The sequence below is a fragment of the Lepidochelys kempii genome, chromosome 21 (assembly GCF_965140265.1).
Source record: "Lepidochelys kempii isolate rLepKem1 chromosome 21, rLepKem1.hap2, whole genome shotgun sequence".
Taxonomy (NCBI): Eukaryota; Metazoa; Chordata; order Testudines; family Cheloniidae; genus Lepidochelys; species Lepidochelys kempii.
The window spans coordinates 17,820,632-17,837,533 of NC_133276.1; the positions used below are offsets into that span (position 1 = coordinate 17,820,632).

General features: G+C 49.7%; 1 protein-coding gene across 4 annotated transcripts in view; it reads left to right on the plus strand.

Moving 5' to 3' along the window:
* The window catches only part of ADIPOR1 (adiponectin receptor 1), a 32,832-nt gene that overhangs the window by 2,002 nt on the left and 13,928 nt on the right, over positions 1–16,902 (plus strand). For 2 of the 4 annotated variants that reach the window (XM_073320269.1, XM_073320271.1), the window contains exon 2: positions 16,088–16,278. In XM_073320269.1, coding sequence (XP_073176370.1) covers positions 16,093–16,278 — 186 coding nt within the window. In that variant the 5' untranslated portion in view covers positions 16,088–16,092. Of the gene's footprint in view, positions 1–3,455; positions 12,116–12,216; positions 13,872–16,087; positions 16,279–16,902 lie in introns of those variants that run through there. The other 2 variants (XR_012155851.1, XM_073320270.1) reach the window with 2 other exon arrangements.

Genomic DNA, 16,902 nt, shown 5'->3' on the forward strand with positions numbered 1-16,902 from the left:
ATTGCAGAGAAACTACATGAATTCTTTGCAACCTGAGCCATTCTTTTTAGGTGACAGATCTGAGGAACTGTCCCAGATTGAGATGTCATTAGAGAAGGTTTTGGAACCAATTGATAAAACTAAACAGTAATAAGTCACCAGGACCAGATGGGATTCACCCAAGAGTTCTGAAGGAACTCAAATGTGAAATTGCAGAGCTCCTAACTGTAGTTTATAACCTATCATATAAATCAGCTTCTGTATCAAATGACTGGAGGATAGCTAATGTGACCCCAACTTTTATAAAGGGCTCCAGAGGTGATCCCGGCAATTACAGGTCAGTAAGCCTGACTTCAGTACCGGGCAAACTGGCTGAAACTATAGTGAAGAACAGAATTGTCAGACACCTAGATGAACATGATTTGTGGGGGAAGCGTCAACATGTTTTTTTGTAAATGGTGAGGCATGATTTCCCATCTACTAGAATTCTTTGAGGGGGTCAGCAAGTATGTGGACAAGGGGGATCCAGTGGATACAGTGTACTTAGATTTTCAGAAAGCCTTTGACAAGGTCCTTCACCAAAGGCTCTTAAGCAAAATAAGCTGTCATGGGATAAGAGGGAAGGTCCTCTCATGAATGGGTAACTGGTTAAAAGATAGGAAACAAAGGGGAAGAATAAATGGTCAGTTTTCAGAATGGGGAGAGGTAAATAGTAGTGTCCCCCAGGGGTCTGTTCTGGGCCCAGTCCTATTCAACATATTCATAAATGATCTGGAAAAAGGGGTAAACAGGGAGGTGGCAAAATTTGCTGATGATACAAAACTACTCAATCCTGAAGCACTTGCATGAGAGGAAAGCGATCAGGAACAGCCAGCATGGATTCACCAAGGGAAGGTCATGCCTGACTAATCTAATTGCCTTTTATGATGAGATTACTGGTTCTGTGGATGAAGGGAAAGCAGTGTATGTATTGTTTCTTGACTTTAGCAAAGCTTTTGACACGGTCTCCCACAGTATTCTTGTCAGCAAGTTAAGGAAGTATGGGCTGGATGAATGCACTACAAGGTGGGTAGAAAGCTGGCTAGATTGTCGGGCTCAACGGGTAGTGATCAATGGCTCCATATCTAGTTGGCAGCCGGTATCAAGTGGAGTACCCCAAGGGTTGGTCCTGGGGCCGGTTTTGTTCAATATCTTCATAAATGATCTGGAGGATGGTGTGGATTGCACTCTCAGCAAATTTGCGGATGATACTAAACTGGGAGGAGTGGTAGATACGCTGGAGGGGAGGGATAGGATACAGAAAGACCTAGACAAATTGGAGGATTGGGCCAAAAGAAATCTGATGAGGTTCAATAGGGATAAGTGCAGGGTCCTGCACTTAGGACGGAAGAACCCAATGCACAGCTACGGACTAGGGACCGAATGGCTAGGCAGCAGTTCTGCGGAAAAGGACCTAGGGGTGACAGTGGACGAGAAGCTGGATATGAGTCAGCAGTGTGCCCTTGTTGCCAAGAAGGCCAATGGCATTTTGGGATGTATAAGTAGGGGCATAGTGAGCAGATCGAGGGACGTGATCGTTCCCCTCTATTCGACATTGGTGAGGCCTCATCTGGAGTACTGTGTCCAGTTTTGGGCCCCACACTTCAAGAAGGATGTGGATAAATTGGAGAGAGTCCAGCGAAGGGCAACAAAAATGATTAGGGGACTGGAACACATGAGTTATGAGGAGAGGCTGAGGGAGCTGGGATTGTTTAGCCTGCAGAAGAGAAGAATGAGGGGGGATTTGATAGCTGCTTTCAACTACCTGAAAGGGGGTTCCAAAGAGGATGGCTCTAGACTGTTCTCAATGGTAGCAGATGACAGAACGAGGAGTAATGGTCTCAAGTTGCAGTGGGGAAGGTTTAGATTGGATATTAGGAAAAACTTTTTCACTAAGAGGGTGGTGAAACACTGGAATGCGTTACCTAGGGAGGTGGTAGAATCTCCTTCCTTAGAGGTTTTTAAGGTCAGGCTTGACAAAGCCCTGGCTGGGATGATTTAACTGGGAATTGGTCCTGCTTTGAGCAGGGGGTTGGACTAGATGACCTTCTGGGGTCCTTTCCAACCCTGATATTCTATGATTCTATACTCAAGATAGTTAAGTCCCAAGCAGACTGCAAAGCTCTACAAAAGGGTCTCACAAAACTGGGTAACTGGGCAACAAAATGGCAGATGAAATTCAATGCTGATGAATGCAAAGTAATGCACATTGGAAAACATAATCCCAACTATACATATAAAATGATGGGGTCTAAATTAGCTGTTACCACTCAAAAGAAAGAGATCTTGGAGTCATTGTGGATAGTTCTCTGAAAACATCCACTCAATGTGCAGCAACCATCAAAAAAGCAAACAATGTTGGGAATCATTAAGAAAGGGATAGGTAAGATACAAAATATCATATCGCCTCTATATAAATCCATGGTATGCCTACATCTTAAATATTGCGTGCAGATGTGGTTGCCCCATCTCAAAAAAGATCTATTGGAAAAGGTTCAGAAAAGGGCAACAAAAATTATTAGGGATATGGAACAGCTTCCATATGAGAAGAGATTAATAAGACTGTGACTTTTCAGCTTGAAAAAGAAATGACTAGGGGGATATGATAGAGGTATATAAAATCATGACTTGTGTAGAGAATAAATAAGCAAGTGTTATTTACTACTTCTCATAACACAAGAACTAGGGGTCACCCAATGAAATTAATAGGCAGCAGGTTTAAAACACACAGAAGGAACTATTTTTTCATACCACGCACAGTCAACCTGTGTGAACTCCTTGCCAGAAGATGTTGTGAAGGCCAAGACTATAACAGGGTTCAAAAAAGAACTAGATAAATTCATGGAGGATAGGTCCATCAATGGCTATCAGCCAGGATGAGCAGGGATGGTGTCCCTAACTTCTGTTAGCCAGAAGCTGGGAATGCGTGACGGATGGATCGTGTGATGATTACCTGTTCTGTTCGTTCCCTGTGGGGCACCTGGTGTTGGCCAATGTCGGAAGACAGGATACTGGGCTAGATGGACCTTTGGTCTGACCCAGTATGGCCATTCTTATGTTCACTGTCTCACCTTTGTCCATATGATTGTTGAATCCCTCAAAGAATTCTAAGAGACTGGTGAGACATGATTTCCCTTTACAAAAGCCACGTTGATTTTTCCTCAACAAATGGTGTTCCTCTATGTGTCTGGTAAATCTGTTCTTTCCTATAGTTTCAATCAATTTGCCTGATATTGAAATCAGACCTACCAGCCTGTAATTGCCGGGATCGCCTCTGGAGCCTTTTTCAAAAATTGGCGTCATTTTAGCTGTTCTCTAGTCATCTGGTAAAGAAACTGAATTAAGTGATAGGTTACACACCAGTTAGTAGGTCTGAAATTTCCTCTTTGTTTTTCTTTAGAACTCTAGAGTGAATACCATTTGCTCCTGGTGACGTATTACTGTTTAGCATATCTATTTGTTCCCAAACCTCTTCTAATGACACCTCAATCTGGGAAAGCAGTCATGGAAAGGCCAGCTGAAATGCATGGGGATTGCAGCCAGGTGCAAAGGCAGCCAGGGCTGGGCATCTTATTGAACACATGCTGAACAGAGGATTGAACCTACCAGCCAGAGAGTGCTACAAGAAATGGGAGTGTGGGGGGAGGGGTCTTGGGGCTATATCCATGCGAGAATCCTAGCTCCAATGGCATTTCCATATGTCTTATATACTAGCCAGAAGCTGATATGGATCTGATAGGTTTGAAGCTCTGGCCCCTTCAGCTACTGTTTGGGAGTTAGCTTCACTCCTCTATTACCCCGCCCATCACCACCTTTTCTGGGGATCTTTCTCCCTGACTATTAACTCCAGTGCTGCCTCCTGCTGATAACTTTCCTAAGGGTATGTCTACGCTACGAAATTAGGTCGAATTTATAGAAGTCGGTTTTTAGAAATCATTTTTATATAGTCGATTGTGTGTGTCCCCACACAAAATGCTCTAAGTGCATTAACTCGGTGGAGTGCTTCCACAGTACCGAGGCTAGCCTCGGCTTCTGGAGTGTTGCACTGTGGGTAGCTATCCCGCAGTCTCCACCGCCCGTTGGAATTCTGGGTTGAGATCCTAATGCCTGATGGGGCTAAAACATTGTCGCGGGTGGTTCTGGGTACATATCGTCAGGCCCCCCTTCCCTCCCTCCCTCCGTGAAAGCAACGGCAGACAGTCGTTTCGCGCCTTTTTTCCTGAGTTACCTGTGCAGACGCCATTCCATGGCAAGCATGGAGCCTGCTCAGCTCACCGTCACCGTACGTCTCCTGGGTGCTGGCAGACGCGGTACTGCATTGCTACACAGCAGCAGCTCATTGCCTTGTGGTAGCAAACTGTGCAATAGGCCTGATAACCATAGTCGTCATGTCCGAGGTGCTCCTGGCCACCTTGGCAAGGTTGGTCAGGAGTGCCTGGGCAGACGTGGGCTCAGGGACTGAAATAGGAGTGACTCGATCAGGTCGTTCTGTTTGGTCCTGCCAGCAGTCCTATTGTATTGTCTTCTGGCAAGCAGGCAGTAGATGAGGGTGGCTAGCAGTCCTATTGCACCGTCTGCTGCCAGCCAAAGATGTAAGAGATAGATGGCGTGGATCAAAACAAGAAATAGACCAGATTTGTTTTGTTTTCATTTGCTCCTCCCTCCGTGAAATCAACGGCCGACAATCGTTTTGGTGAGGTCTGTCAGGGGCACCTTGAAAAGTTTAATGGAGATTCAGTCCTGCCTGAAATACTGGGGAGGGATAGCTCAGTGGGTTGAGCATTGGCCTGCTAAACCCAGAGTTTTGAGTTCAGTCCTTGAGGGGGCCACTCTGCGTGACAGTTGTTTTTGTTACTCCTTGATGTAAAGCCATCCACTTGGTTAATTTGAATTCCCTGTAAGCCAACCCTGTAAGCCATGTCGTCAGTCACCCCTCCCTCCGTCAGAGCAACGGCAGATAATCATTCCACGCCTTTTTTTCTGTGCAGACGCCATACCATGGCAAGCATGGAGCCCACTCAGATCACATTGGCAATTAGGAGCACATTAAACACCATGCGCATTATCCAGTAGTATATGAAGCACCAGAACCTGGCAAAGCAAAACCGGGCGAGTAGGTGACTTTAGCACGGTGATGAGGACATGGACACAGACTTCTCTCAAAGCACGGGCCCTGGCAGCATGGGCATCATGGAGCTAATGGGGCAGGTTCATGCCGTGGAACGCCGATTCTGTGCCCGGGAAACAAGCACAGACTGGTGGGACCGCATAGTGTTGCAGGTTTGGGACGATTCCCAGTGGCTGCGAAACTTTCACAGGCGTAAGGGCACTTTCATGGAACTTCGTGGCTTGCTTTCCCCTGCCCTTAGGCGCAAAAATACCAAGATGAGATCAGCCGTCACAGTTGAGAAGCGAGTGGCAATAGCCCTGTGGAAGCTTGCAACGCCAGACAGCTACCGGTCAGTCAGGAATCAATTTGGAGTGGGCAAATCTACTCTGGGGGCTACTGTGATGCAAGTAGCCAATGCAATCAAAGATCTGCTGATATCAAGGGTAGTGACCCTGGGAAATGTGGAGGTCAGAGTAGATGGCTTTGCTGCAATGGGATTCCCTAACTGTGGTGGGGCCATAGACAGAACCCATATCCCTATCTTGGCACCAGAGCACCAAGCCGGTGAGTACATAAACGGCAAGGGGTACTTTTCAATGGTGCTGCAAGCACTGGTGGATTACAAGGGACGTTTCACCAACATCAACCTGGGATGGCCAGGAAAGGTACATGACACTCTCATCTTCAGGAACTCTGGTCTGTTTCAAAAGCTGCAGGAAGGGACTTTCTTCCCAGACCAGAAAATAACCATTGGGGATGTTGAAATGCCTATAGTTCCCCTTAGGGACCCAGCCTACCCCTTAATGCCATGGCTCATGAAGCCGTACACAGGCAGCCTGGACAGTAGTCAGGAGCTGTTCAACTACAGGCTGAGCAAGTGCAGAATGGTGGTAGAATGTGCATTTGGACGTTTAAAAGCGCGCCGGTGCAGTTTCCTGACTCGGTTAGACCTCAGTGAAACCAATATTCCCATTGTTATTACTGCTTGCTGTGCGCTCCACAATATCTGTGAGAGTAAGGGGGTGTCACGGAGTCCCTGGGTGATGCTCTGGAACTTCTCCCCATGAAGCCAGTCAGGACTCTGGGGAAGTCTCCTTTCTGTGAGCAGCCTGTCTTCAGGACACAAAGCTCACACAACTTCCACCTTCCTGGGTCTGACCTCGGAGCATTCAGCATCCTCTGCCCCTCCGTGCGCTTCCCACAGCGAGTCCGCCCAGGCGAGGTCCTGGGGAAGCCAGAGGGTCCTGCACCCCAACTCTGCAGTCAGACGTGACTCTCAGCCAGCCAGTAAAACAGGTTTATTAGACGACAGGAACATGGTCTAAAACAGAGCTTGTAGGTGCAGAGAACCGGACCCCTCAGCTGGGTCCATTTTGGGGGCAGTGAGCCAGACAACCACATCTGCCCTTCACTCCATGTCTCCAGCCAGCCCCAAACTGAAACTCCCTCCAGCCTCTCCTCCTCTGTGCTTTGTCCCTTTCCCGGGCCAGGAGGTCACCTGATTCCTTTGTTCTCCAACCCTTTAGCTCTGACCTTGCAGGGGGGAAGGGCCCAGGCCATCAGTTGCCAGGAAACAGGGTGTTGGCCGTTCTGTGTCCAGACCCCTGCACACACCTGCCCTCTAGGGCTCTGCAGTGGTCATACACTCTTACCCCACCACCTAGATACTTAAGAACTGCCTAGGGGAAACTGAAGCACCCCCACAGGATTCAGAGGAAACATTAAGAACAGTCCCACTTCGTCACATCTCTCCCCCCTTTGAGATCGAACTGAGCAGGGTCACTTTAGCCGGTGACCTGGGGAAGTTCGAAGCCACCAACATTCACATGGATGCCCCAGCATCTCCCCCATTCCTTGGTGGAAGTTACACCAGGCCCTTCCCGTTTCACGCCCTCCCTTAGGTCAGGGGTGGTCGATAGCACTCGCAGGCCGTATGTGGGAAGGTTTATGCGGCCCGTGCCCTTTTGCCACCCTAAAACCCCAGGGGGTCAAACTGGGATTGGGTCTTCTCCCACCGTTCCAGTCTGGAGGGCTGCAATTCGGGCTCTCTTGGTTAAGAGCCCCCATCTTGACCTGGGATACATACTGTTCACTTACAGAACTAGCATGGAGACATTCCTTTCTCAACAACCTTGTCTCCCCAACAAGCTGGCCAAACACAGCCACTTGGTTATAGGACTGTTTAACTTTCTTAACAGTTTCACTTCGTCTGAGACCGTCTCAAAGCTCTCCACACTGGATCCTTAAACAGGAAAATCAGTGGATCCGTTCACAACAGAAAATTTCTGGCTGTTAGGAACTGAAACTTTCTTGATTAAATCACTTTCACACCCTTCATTTGCAGTAAACTGCTTGCAAAGACTCCATGAGGATTCCTTTCCCTAGGGCTTTTCTATGCAACAATTCACCCTTCACAGAAATTCTGCCCTTACCCTCTTCACCTAGAGCTTGCTCTAGAGGAACACTTTCCTGAGCAACAACAGACTCTTTCTGGGTGTCCCTTACATCCAGAATTACCTCTGGCCTATCAGGCGGATTCCTACACAATCCCCTTTCAGGCAAACTGACAGACTCCCTAGATAAAAGGTCAGAAGCATTCTCCTTCCCTTTGACACACACAAGTTCAGGAATCTTTTCCTTCTTGCTACAGGTTTCCACACCCTCAGTAGGCAACACAATCAAATCACCTTTCTGCTCTCCTTGTGCCCTGGCTAGGATCTCACCCTGATTAGACAGAGTTGCTACACCCTTTCCCAACAACACACTAGCAACAGGCAAAATACAAGCACCAGAATTGTCTGGTCTCTGGGATTTTGCATAGACACTAACTGGATGCAACCTAGTTACAGCGCCATTCTCCCAAGCAGACACAAACTTAGGACCCTTCCCTTCCTGGGCTTTCGCTGAATCCAGAACCAACTCTGAGACAACTGCACTATGTCATGGCGTCCCCGCACTACCCTCAACCATCACAGGCTGAAAGGCCCCTTCTTTCTCTTCCACAGACAAAGAAGAGCCGGACACACTTTCTCCTTTCCCAGACACACAGCTTGGGATCTCATTCCCCTTGTCCCAGCACACAAGGCTGGTCACAGACAGCTGCTTGGAGACCAGGGTAGCTCCCTCCACAGGCAAGTCAATACCCCTGACAGACACAGGCACATTTCCTTCACTGTCACAATTCTCCACCCAGGTAACAGGTAAGGTACAGGGACACTCATCTTCCACTCTCCTCGCCTTCCCACCCTGCTGACTAGACAAAGCCATTAGCTCACAAGGCTGCCTAGGCTCATCCAGACTTTCCTTACCCAGCACCTTGCCACTCCCAACAGATACCCTGCCCTGCCTGTGTCTCCCCACACTCAGCTGGGGTCTCAGCTCCCACTGTGCTCAGCACTGCCCTTGCTGTCCTAGTGGGGGTAGGCAGTAAGCTCGCTGCTTTCCTCACTGCATCAGAGCCAGCGTGAGCCCCCTCTCCAGTGTGCAAGGGGGGCAGGGAGCCCCAGGGGTCTGGTTACAGGCAGTCAGGTACCCTGAGCCTAGCAGCTCCTCCCCCCTGCCAGCCAGGTCATCTGCATTTTCACTGACCATTTTCCTCTCCACTGACTGGTTCCCTGGATTCAAATTGAAACCCTTGGCAGTTACCGGAGCAAGGCCTGGATCCTGTCCCAAAGAGACACAGTCACCCCACAACAGGGTCTCGCAGCTGGTGTCCTGGAGAACCCCAACAGCCAGCCAGCCCCACCCCTCCTGTGTCTGCACAGGGATCTGGGCCATAGGCAGGGCGAGCGGCTTCGTCCCTGGGACCCTTACCCAGTTCACACAGATCCTCAGCATCTGAGGCTGCACCACCCAGGGCCTGACAACAGTTCTCTCTGTCCCAGGATCTCGCCACCCCAGGAATCTCTCCCCATTGACCATCACCTTCCGCTCCCACTGCAGGTCCGAGGGGCCTGGCCCCAGGAAACTCCACACAGACATATCGGTTGGGGTCAGGAGTGGGAGCCTGTCCACATCCCCAACCATCTGGCTGACGGAGTCTATGGCCTTGGGACCCAGCAAGGGAGCTAGACACCAGGGCTTTTCCGCAGGGTCCCCCTGGTTCAAATTACCAACCTGTTCAAAGGCAGTGAGGTGGGCATCCACATCCCCCCTCCCTTCTTAACCAGGGGCAACAATTTAGTCTCGAGGTTCCCTGCGGAACTGGCCCCCCGGGGTCTATCCCCACTCACCCCGGGGAGGTCCCCTAGGCCTCTCCGCTCCCCCACCGCCAGTTCATGCTGCTGCTGCTTCTGCAGCTCTTTCTCGGGCTCTCGCTGTCTCCCACGGTCCTCTCGCTCTCTCGGACTCAGCTCCAATCCCGTCCGTCTCCGATCCCCCGATGGGGAACCCGATCGTGAAGACCCTCGTCTGGTCGGGGACAGGAGTCTTGGCGATGCCTGGCTCCCACTCCAGCTGCTCCCAGATCCTGCTATAGCCCCATTTGGGGTCAGGAATCTGTTCCTTAGAGCCGTCATCCTCCTCCAGCTGCACGATTAACTGTGCCTTCGTGAACTTTCCAATGCTCAACCCTTTCTTTCTGCACCGGGTTACAATGTCCTTCTTAAGGAGACGGTGACAGGCCATCACTCCGCTCCTCCCCAGTTGTTGTGAACTCACAGGCCTGTGTGCTCTCAGCTCCCCACGGTTTCCAGGGAGAACCCCTAGTGTGCCAGCCCTTCTCGAGGTCACCACCTCTTTGCCAGGGTCGAGCTGCAGACTCCTCCGGTCCCAGCACTCACTGCAATCCCCAGGGGAATTCTGTTACTGCAAAAGTCCTTCTCTCTCCCAGGGCCAAGCCGCAGGCTCCTCTGCCCCTGAGACTGCTCACCACAGTCCCCAGGTGGACCCCATTATTGCACAGTCCTTCTCGCTGGTCACACACTCCCAGGGGTTAACCACCCCCCGTAACCGCTCCTCTCTGAGTCTTCAGCACGCCTGGTCCCCGTCAATCCCCCTTCATTTTACTGCTCCCCCGTCACTTACTGCAGGAAGTGCCATCCATGGGGTGCAATACATCCCACCACTGCCAGCAGTTGTCAAGGAGTCCCTGGGCAATGCTCTGGAACTGCTCCCCATGAAGCCAGTCAGGACTCTGGAGAAGTCTCCTTTCTGTGAGCAGCCTGTCTTCAGGACACAAAGCTCAGACAGCTTCCACTTTCCTGGGTCTGACCTCAGAGCATTCAGCCTCCTCTGTCCCTCCGTGCGCTTCCCACAGCGAGTCCGCTCAGGGGGGGCTCCTAGGGAAGCCAGAGGGTCCTGCACCCCAACTCCGCAGTCAGACGTGACTCTCAGCCAGCCAGTAAAACAGAGGTTTATTAGACGACAGGAACATGGTCTAAAACAGAGCTTGCAGGTGCAGAGAACAGGACCCCTCAGCTGGGTCCATTTTGCGGGGCAGTGAGCCAGACAACCACGTCTGCCCTTTACTCCATGTCTCCAGCCAGCCCCAAACTAAAACTCCCTCCAGCCCCTCCTCCTCTGGGCTTTGTCCCTTTCCGGGCCAGGAGGTCACCTGATTCCTTTGTTCTCCAACCCTTTAGCTCTGACTTGGCCTGGGCCCTTCCCCCCTGCAATCAGTTGCCAGGAAACAGGGTGTTGGCCGTTCTCTGTGTCCAGACCCCTGCACACACCTGCCCTCTAGGGCTCTGCAGTGATCATATACCCTTACCCCACTACCTAGATACTTAAGAACTGCCTAGGGGAAACTGAGGCACCCCCACACTATCCAGAGGAAACATTAAGAACAGTCCCACTTCGTCACAGGGGGAGACGTTTATGGCGGGTTGGAAGGTTGAGGCAAATCGCCTGGCCACTGGTTACGCGCAGCCAGACACTAGGGCAGTTAGAAAAGCACAGGAGGGTGCGATGTGCATCAGAGAAGCTTTGAAAACCAGTTTCATGACTGGCCAGGCTACAGTGTGAAAGTTCTGTTTGTTTCTCCTTGATGGAAACACACACCCCGCCACCCACTCTACTTCCCTGTAAGCCAACCACCCTCCCCACTCCCTTCGATCACCGCTTGCAGAGGCAATAAAGTCATTGTTGCTTTACATTCATGCTTTCTTTATTAATTCATCACACAAATAGGGGGATAACTGCCAAGGTAGCCCAGGAGGAGGGAAGCACCAGATGGGGTGGTGGAGGAGGGAAGGACAAGGCCACACAGCACTTTAAAAGTTTAAAGCTTATTGAATGCCAGCCTTCTGTTGCTTGAGGAATCCTCTGGGGTGGCGTGGCTGGGTGGCCGGAGGCCCCCCCACTGCATTCTTGGGCGTCTGGGTGAGGAGGCTATGGAACTTGGGGAGGAGGGCGGTTGGTTACACGGGCTGTAGTGGGGGTCTGTGCTCCAGTTGCCATTCCCGCAGCTCAACCATACACTGGAGCATATTAGTTTGATCCTCCAGTAGCCTCAGCATTGAATCCTGCCTCCTCTCATCACGCTGCCACCACCTTTCAGCTTCAGCCCTCTCTTCAGCCTGCCATTTACTCTCCTCCCAGTCATTTTGTGTTTTCCTGCACTCTGACATTGTCTGCCTCCACACATTCGTCTGCGCTCTGTGTGGGAGCATGAGGTCAGAGAACATTTCATTGTGAGTGCGTTTTTTTCGCCTTCTAATATTCGCTAGCCTCTGGGAAGGAGAAGATCCTGTGATCCTTGAAACACATGCAACTGTTGGCAGGGAAAAAAAAGGGACAGTGGTATTTAAAAAGACACATTTTATAGAGCAATGGGTGCACTCTTTCACGGTAAACCTTGCAGTTAACACTACATACATAGCACATGTGCTTTCTTTACAAGGTCACATTTTGCCTCCCCCCACCACGTGACTAACCTATCCCCGTGACTAACAGCGGGGAACATTTCTGTTCAGCCACAGGCAAACAGCCCAGCAGGAACGGGCACCTCTGAATGTCCCCTTAAGAGAAGCACCCTATTTCAACCAGGTGAGCATGAATGATATCACTCTCCTGAGGATAACACAGAGATGAAGAATGGATGTTTTTTGAACGCCAGCAAACATATACTGCAATGCTTTGTTCTGCAGTGATTCCCGAGTACGTGCTACTGGCCTGGCATGGTAAAGCGTCCTACCATGGTGGACGGAATAAGGCTGCCCTCCCCAGAAATCTTTTGCAAAGGCTTTGGGGGTACATCCAGGAGAGCTTCATGGAGATGTCCCTGGAGGATTTCTGCTCCATCCCCGGACTTTTAACAGACTTTTCCAGTAGCTGTACTGGCCGCGAATGCCAGGGCAAATTAATCATTAAACATGCTTGCTTTTAAACCATGTATACTATTTTAAAAGGTACACTGACCAGAGGTCCCTTCTCCTCCTGGCAGGTCTGGGAGGCAGCCTTCGGTGGGTTCGGGGGTACTTGTTCCAGGTCCAGGGTGAGAAACAGTTCCTGGCTGTTGGGAAAACCGGTTTCTCTGCTTGCTTGCTTGCTGTGAGCTATCTACAACCTCATCATCATCATCTTCCTTGTTCCCCAAACCTGCTTCCGTGTTGCCTCCATCTCCATTGAAAGAGTCAAAGCACAGGGTTGTGGTAGTGGTGGCTGAAGCCCCTAGAATGGCATGCAGCTCATCATAGAAGCGGCATGTTTGGGGCTCTGACTCGGAGCAGCCGTTTGCCTCTCTGGTTTTCTGGTAGGCTTGCCTCCACTCCTTAAGTTTCACATGGCACTGCTTCGGGTCCCTGTTATAGGCCTCTGTACTTCATGCCGTGGGAGATTTTGACAAATGTTTTGGCATTTCGAAAACTGGAACGGAGTTCTGATAGCACGGATTCCTCTCCCCATACAGCAGTCAGATCCCGTACCTCCCGTTAGGTCCATGCTGGAGCTCTTTTGCAATTCTGGGACTCCATCGTGGTCACCTCTGCTGATGAGCTCTGCACTCACCTGCAGCTTGCCACGCTAGCCAAACAGGAAATGAAATTCAAATGTTCGTGGGCCTTTTCCTGTCTACCTGGCCAGTGCATCTGAGTTGAGAGTGCTGTCCAGAGCAGTCACAATGGAGCGCTCTGGGATAGCTCCTGGAGGCCAATACTGTCTAATTGCATCCACACTACCCCAAATTCGACCTGGCAAGGCCGATTTCAGCGCTAATCCCCTTGTTGGGAGTGGAGTAAAGAATTCGGTTTTAAGAGCCCTTTAAATTGAAAAAAAAGGGCTTCGTCGTGTGGACGGATGCAGGGTTAAATCGATTTAACGCTGCTAAATTCGATCTCAACTCTTAGTGTAGACCAGGGCTTAGTGGCAGCAGTATACTGAAATTCACCCAACTCTTGACATTTCATTGCTGTGGGCAGAGCTCTGACTAGTAGCATTGATTAGTCTTGTCACTTTCACTCTGCCGCTGCTTGTCAAGTGAAGCATACCAGAGAGGTGCTGGAGCTGTCTTTGTGCAGGCTCAGGAGTGCAATGCCACATCCTTACATTCTTTGTATTTAGAAAGATTTCCCCCCCCCCTCACAACCATAAAGACTAAAAACTTATTTTGCAAATTCTGTAGGATTGACAGGTTAAGCCCTTACACTCACACGGAAAAAGAAAAGGAGTACTTGTGGCACCTTAGAGACTAACCAATTTATTAGAGCATGAGCTTTCGTGAGCTACAGCTCACTTCCTCAGATGCATATCGTGGAAACTGCAGCAGGCTTTATATATACACAGAGAATATGAAACAATACCTCCTCCCACCCCACTGTCCTGCTGGTAATAGCTTATCTAAAGTGATCATCAGGTGGGCCATTTCCAGCACAAATCCAGGTTTTCTCACCCTCCACCCCCCCACACAAATTCACTCTCCTGCTGGTGATAGCCCATCCAAAGTGACAACTCTTTACACAATGTGCATGACAATCAAGTTGGGCTATTTCCTGCACAAATCCAGGTTTTCTCACATTCCCCCCACCCCCATACACACACAAACTCACTCTCCTGCTGGTAATAGCTCATCCAAACTGACCACTCTTCAAGTTTAAATCCAAGTTAAACCAGAACATCTGGGGGGGGGGGGGGGTAGGAAAAAACAAGAGGAAACAGGCTACCTTGCATAATGACTTAGCCACTCCCAGTCTCTATTTAAGCCTAAATTAATAGTATCCAATTTGCAAATGAATTCCAATTCAGCAGTTTCTCGCTGGAGTCTGGATTTGAAGTTTTTTTGTTTGAAGATAGCGACCTTCATGTCTGTGATTGCATGACCAGAGAGATTGAAGTGTTCTCCGACTGGTTTATGAATGTTATAATTCTTGACATCTGATTTGTGTCCATTTATTCTTTTACGTATATTCTATGACTCGATACTGGGTTATTTGCTGAGCATTTTCAATGTGTACAGCACTATACAAAAGCAAATGTAGGGCCAAATTTGCCCCTGGTATTAGTAGGGACCACCTCCTGATTTAACTGACACCCACACTCCGTAGTGAATTTGGTTCATTGTCCCTGCCCTGAAGTGCTCAGAACGTAAGACCTGCCCCCATGGACTTCAGCGGGTGCAGGACCCAGCACTAAGGCCATGAGTACACATACAGCTGCACTGGTACAGCTGTGCCGTTGCAGTGCATCCAGTGAAGACGCTGAATGCCAACGGGAGAGCCTCCCATCGGCGTCAAGCACCACGTCTGCAAGTGGCAAAAGCTCTGCTGCAACGTAGCGCTGGGCACGCTGGCACTTACGCCAGTGTGACGTATGTTGCTCGGGTGGGTGGAAAATTCACAGCCCTGAACGATGTAAGTTTTGCCAACATACGCAGTAGTGTAGACGTAGCCTAAGATAACTAAGATGGATTCCTAACAGTGGGATGCTTTGCATAAGCTACAGGTGATGGGATGATATTTGTAGGCTTTCTGAAGATGTATTTTTCCCTGGGTTTGGAAGAGAGGGCGAATGCTTGTCACCGTGAGGTAAGAAAGTAGCATGGGGTCAGATACCAACGGTGTGATCAGGGTGGCTCTCATGAGTGAGGGCTGAACAGCGTAGACAGCTGCCAGGCCAGCATCTCCTGTGTCTACATCCTGAGCTACACCAGCGTGAGCCCCTGAGCATCCTGCTTCTTGGTCTTCTCCTGAGTGGAAATGGGCAGTCATACCAAACCGTGCTGGTTTCGTCATGTGACGTGATCTTGGCTAGTAAATAGAATGAGGCTGAAATCCTCATCCCTTCCGTCTACACAGTGTTACTTCGTACTTCTCTAGTCATGTTCACAGGCGAAGTGCTATACAAACCCTGCTCCTCAAACGCCTCATGAATTGGGCATATTAGTGTCACCTGTGTCCTGTGGAGGGGGGAATTAAGGTTCCAATTAAGGCTCTTTTGCTGTGACCTGGGTCAAATATTGTGTAGTACTCTCTCTGAGAGTTTTCTGTTGTACACAGTTCCTGGGGTAATCCTTGTGCTGATGTGCATTTCCTCAATAAGCCATTAGCCATTGTTTGGCCTTTTTACTGTTGTACCTGAGAGGCTGCTTGTGGGTATTTTCAACCTCACAACGTGTTTCAGTAACACACACCTACCCAAACTTCATAACTTCACATATGATGATAACACATACAATCCAATGAGATGTTAATGTCTAGCAGATCGAGGCTTTTAGAATGATACTTCACAAGTCATACTTCGTACAAAACCTATCCTAATTACGTGACAGTGGTGAATATTGGGGTGTCAGGGTGTCACAGTGGGGTTGGGCTTTTCCAGTTCTCATGAACTCTGAATGGGCCCATGCCCAGAGTACCAGGGCTGCCGCTGTGGACACTGAGCTGAGGAGTTGGCTCTTGTAGATGCTCTCATCAGTGTTGGCCAAGGCAGTAAGTTGCAAAGCGTTGGGTCACTTGGTGTGGCGGATTTGGGTTAGAATGGAAGGAAGCAGGCCTGCAATGTCACTTGTCTTGTTTTTATTCCTAGTGTGAATGTTCAAGGACACAGAAGCTCAAGACCTTTTGTGTGTTGACCAGATGTCGTCCCGCAAAGGGTCAGCAACCAGCCAAGGAAATGGACTTTCCAGCAGCAGCCGAGAAGGAGATGATTTGGAGCTGGCAGAACTGGGGCCGCTGCTAGAGGAGAAGGGAGACCAAGGAGCTGCCAGTTCAGCCAGCGTAAGCCACAATCCAACAGAATGCGCTCAGGCAGGGCAGCTGCTGGGATCTGCAAACCAAACCCATTTGGTGCTGTTTCTTCCTATAAATTGCTTCCAGTCAGTCCTGTTGAATGTACCCTGTACGCCCCAGAGTTACAGACAGATATACTCCTAGTTATTTAGGCTCTCAACACTGTCCTTGCAGATTAACCCAGAAATCTGCCTGTCATCCCATTAGCAGCATGGTGCACGGAAGAGTGGGGCTTTGGGCTCCCTCCAATAGACCTTGATCCTTGTCATCCTTTTACACCAGTACACAGTGGGGGTGAAAATGGACTGAATCTGAATGATCGGCAAAGAGTCGTGTGGCATCTTATAGACTAACAGACGTATTGGAGCATAAGCTTTCGTGGGTGAATACCCACTTTGTCAGATCTGGCGAAGTGGATATTCACCCACGAAAGCTCATGCTCCAATACGTCTGTTAGTCTATAAGGTGCCACAGGACTCTTTGCCACTTTTACGGATCCAGACTAACACGGCTAGCCCTCTGATACTTGAATCTGAATGGTGAGAATTTGCACCCACTCTGTGGTGTTCAGAGTGATGTGTCAGAAAATCTGTCCTGGAAATCTTATTCCAT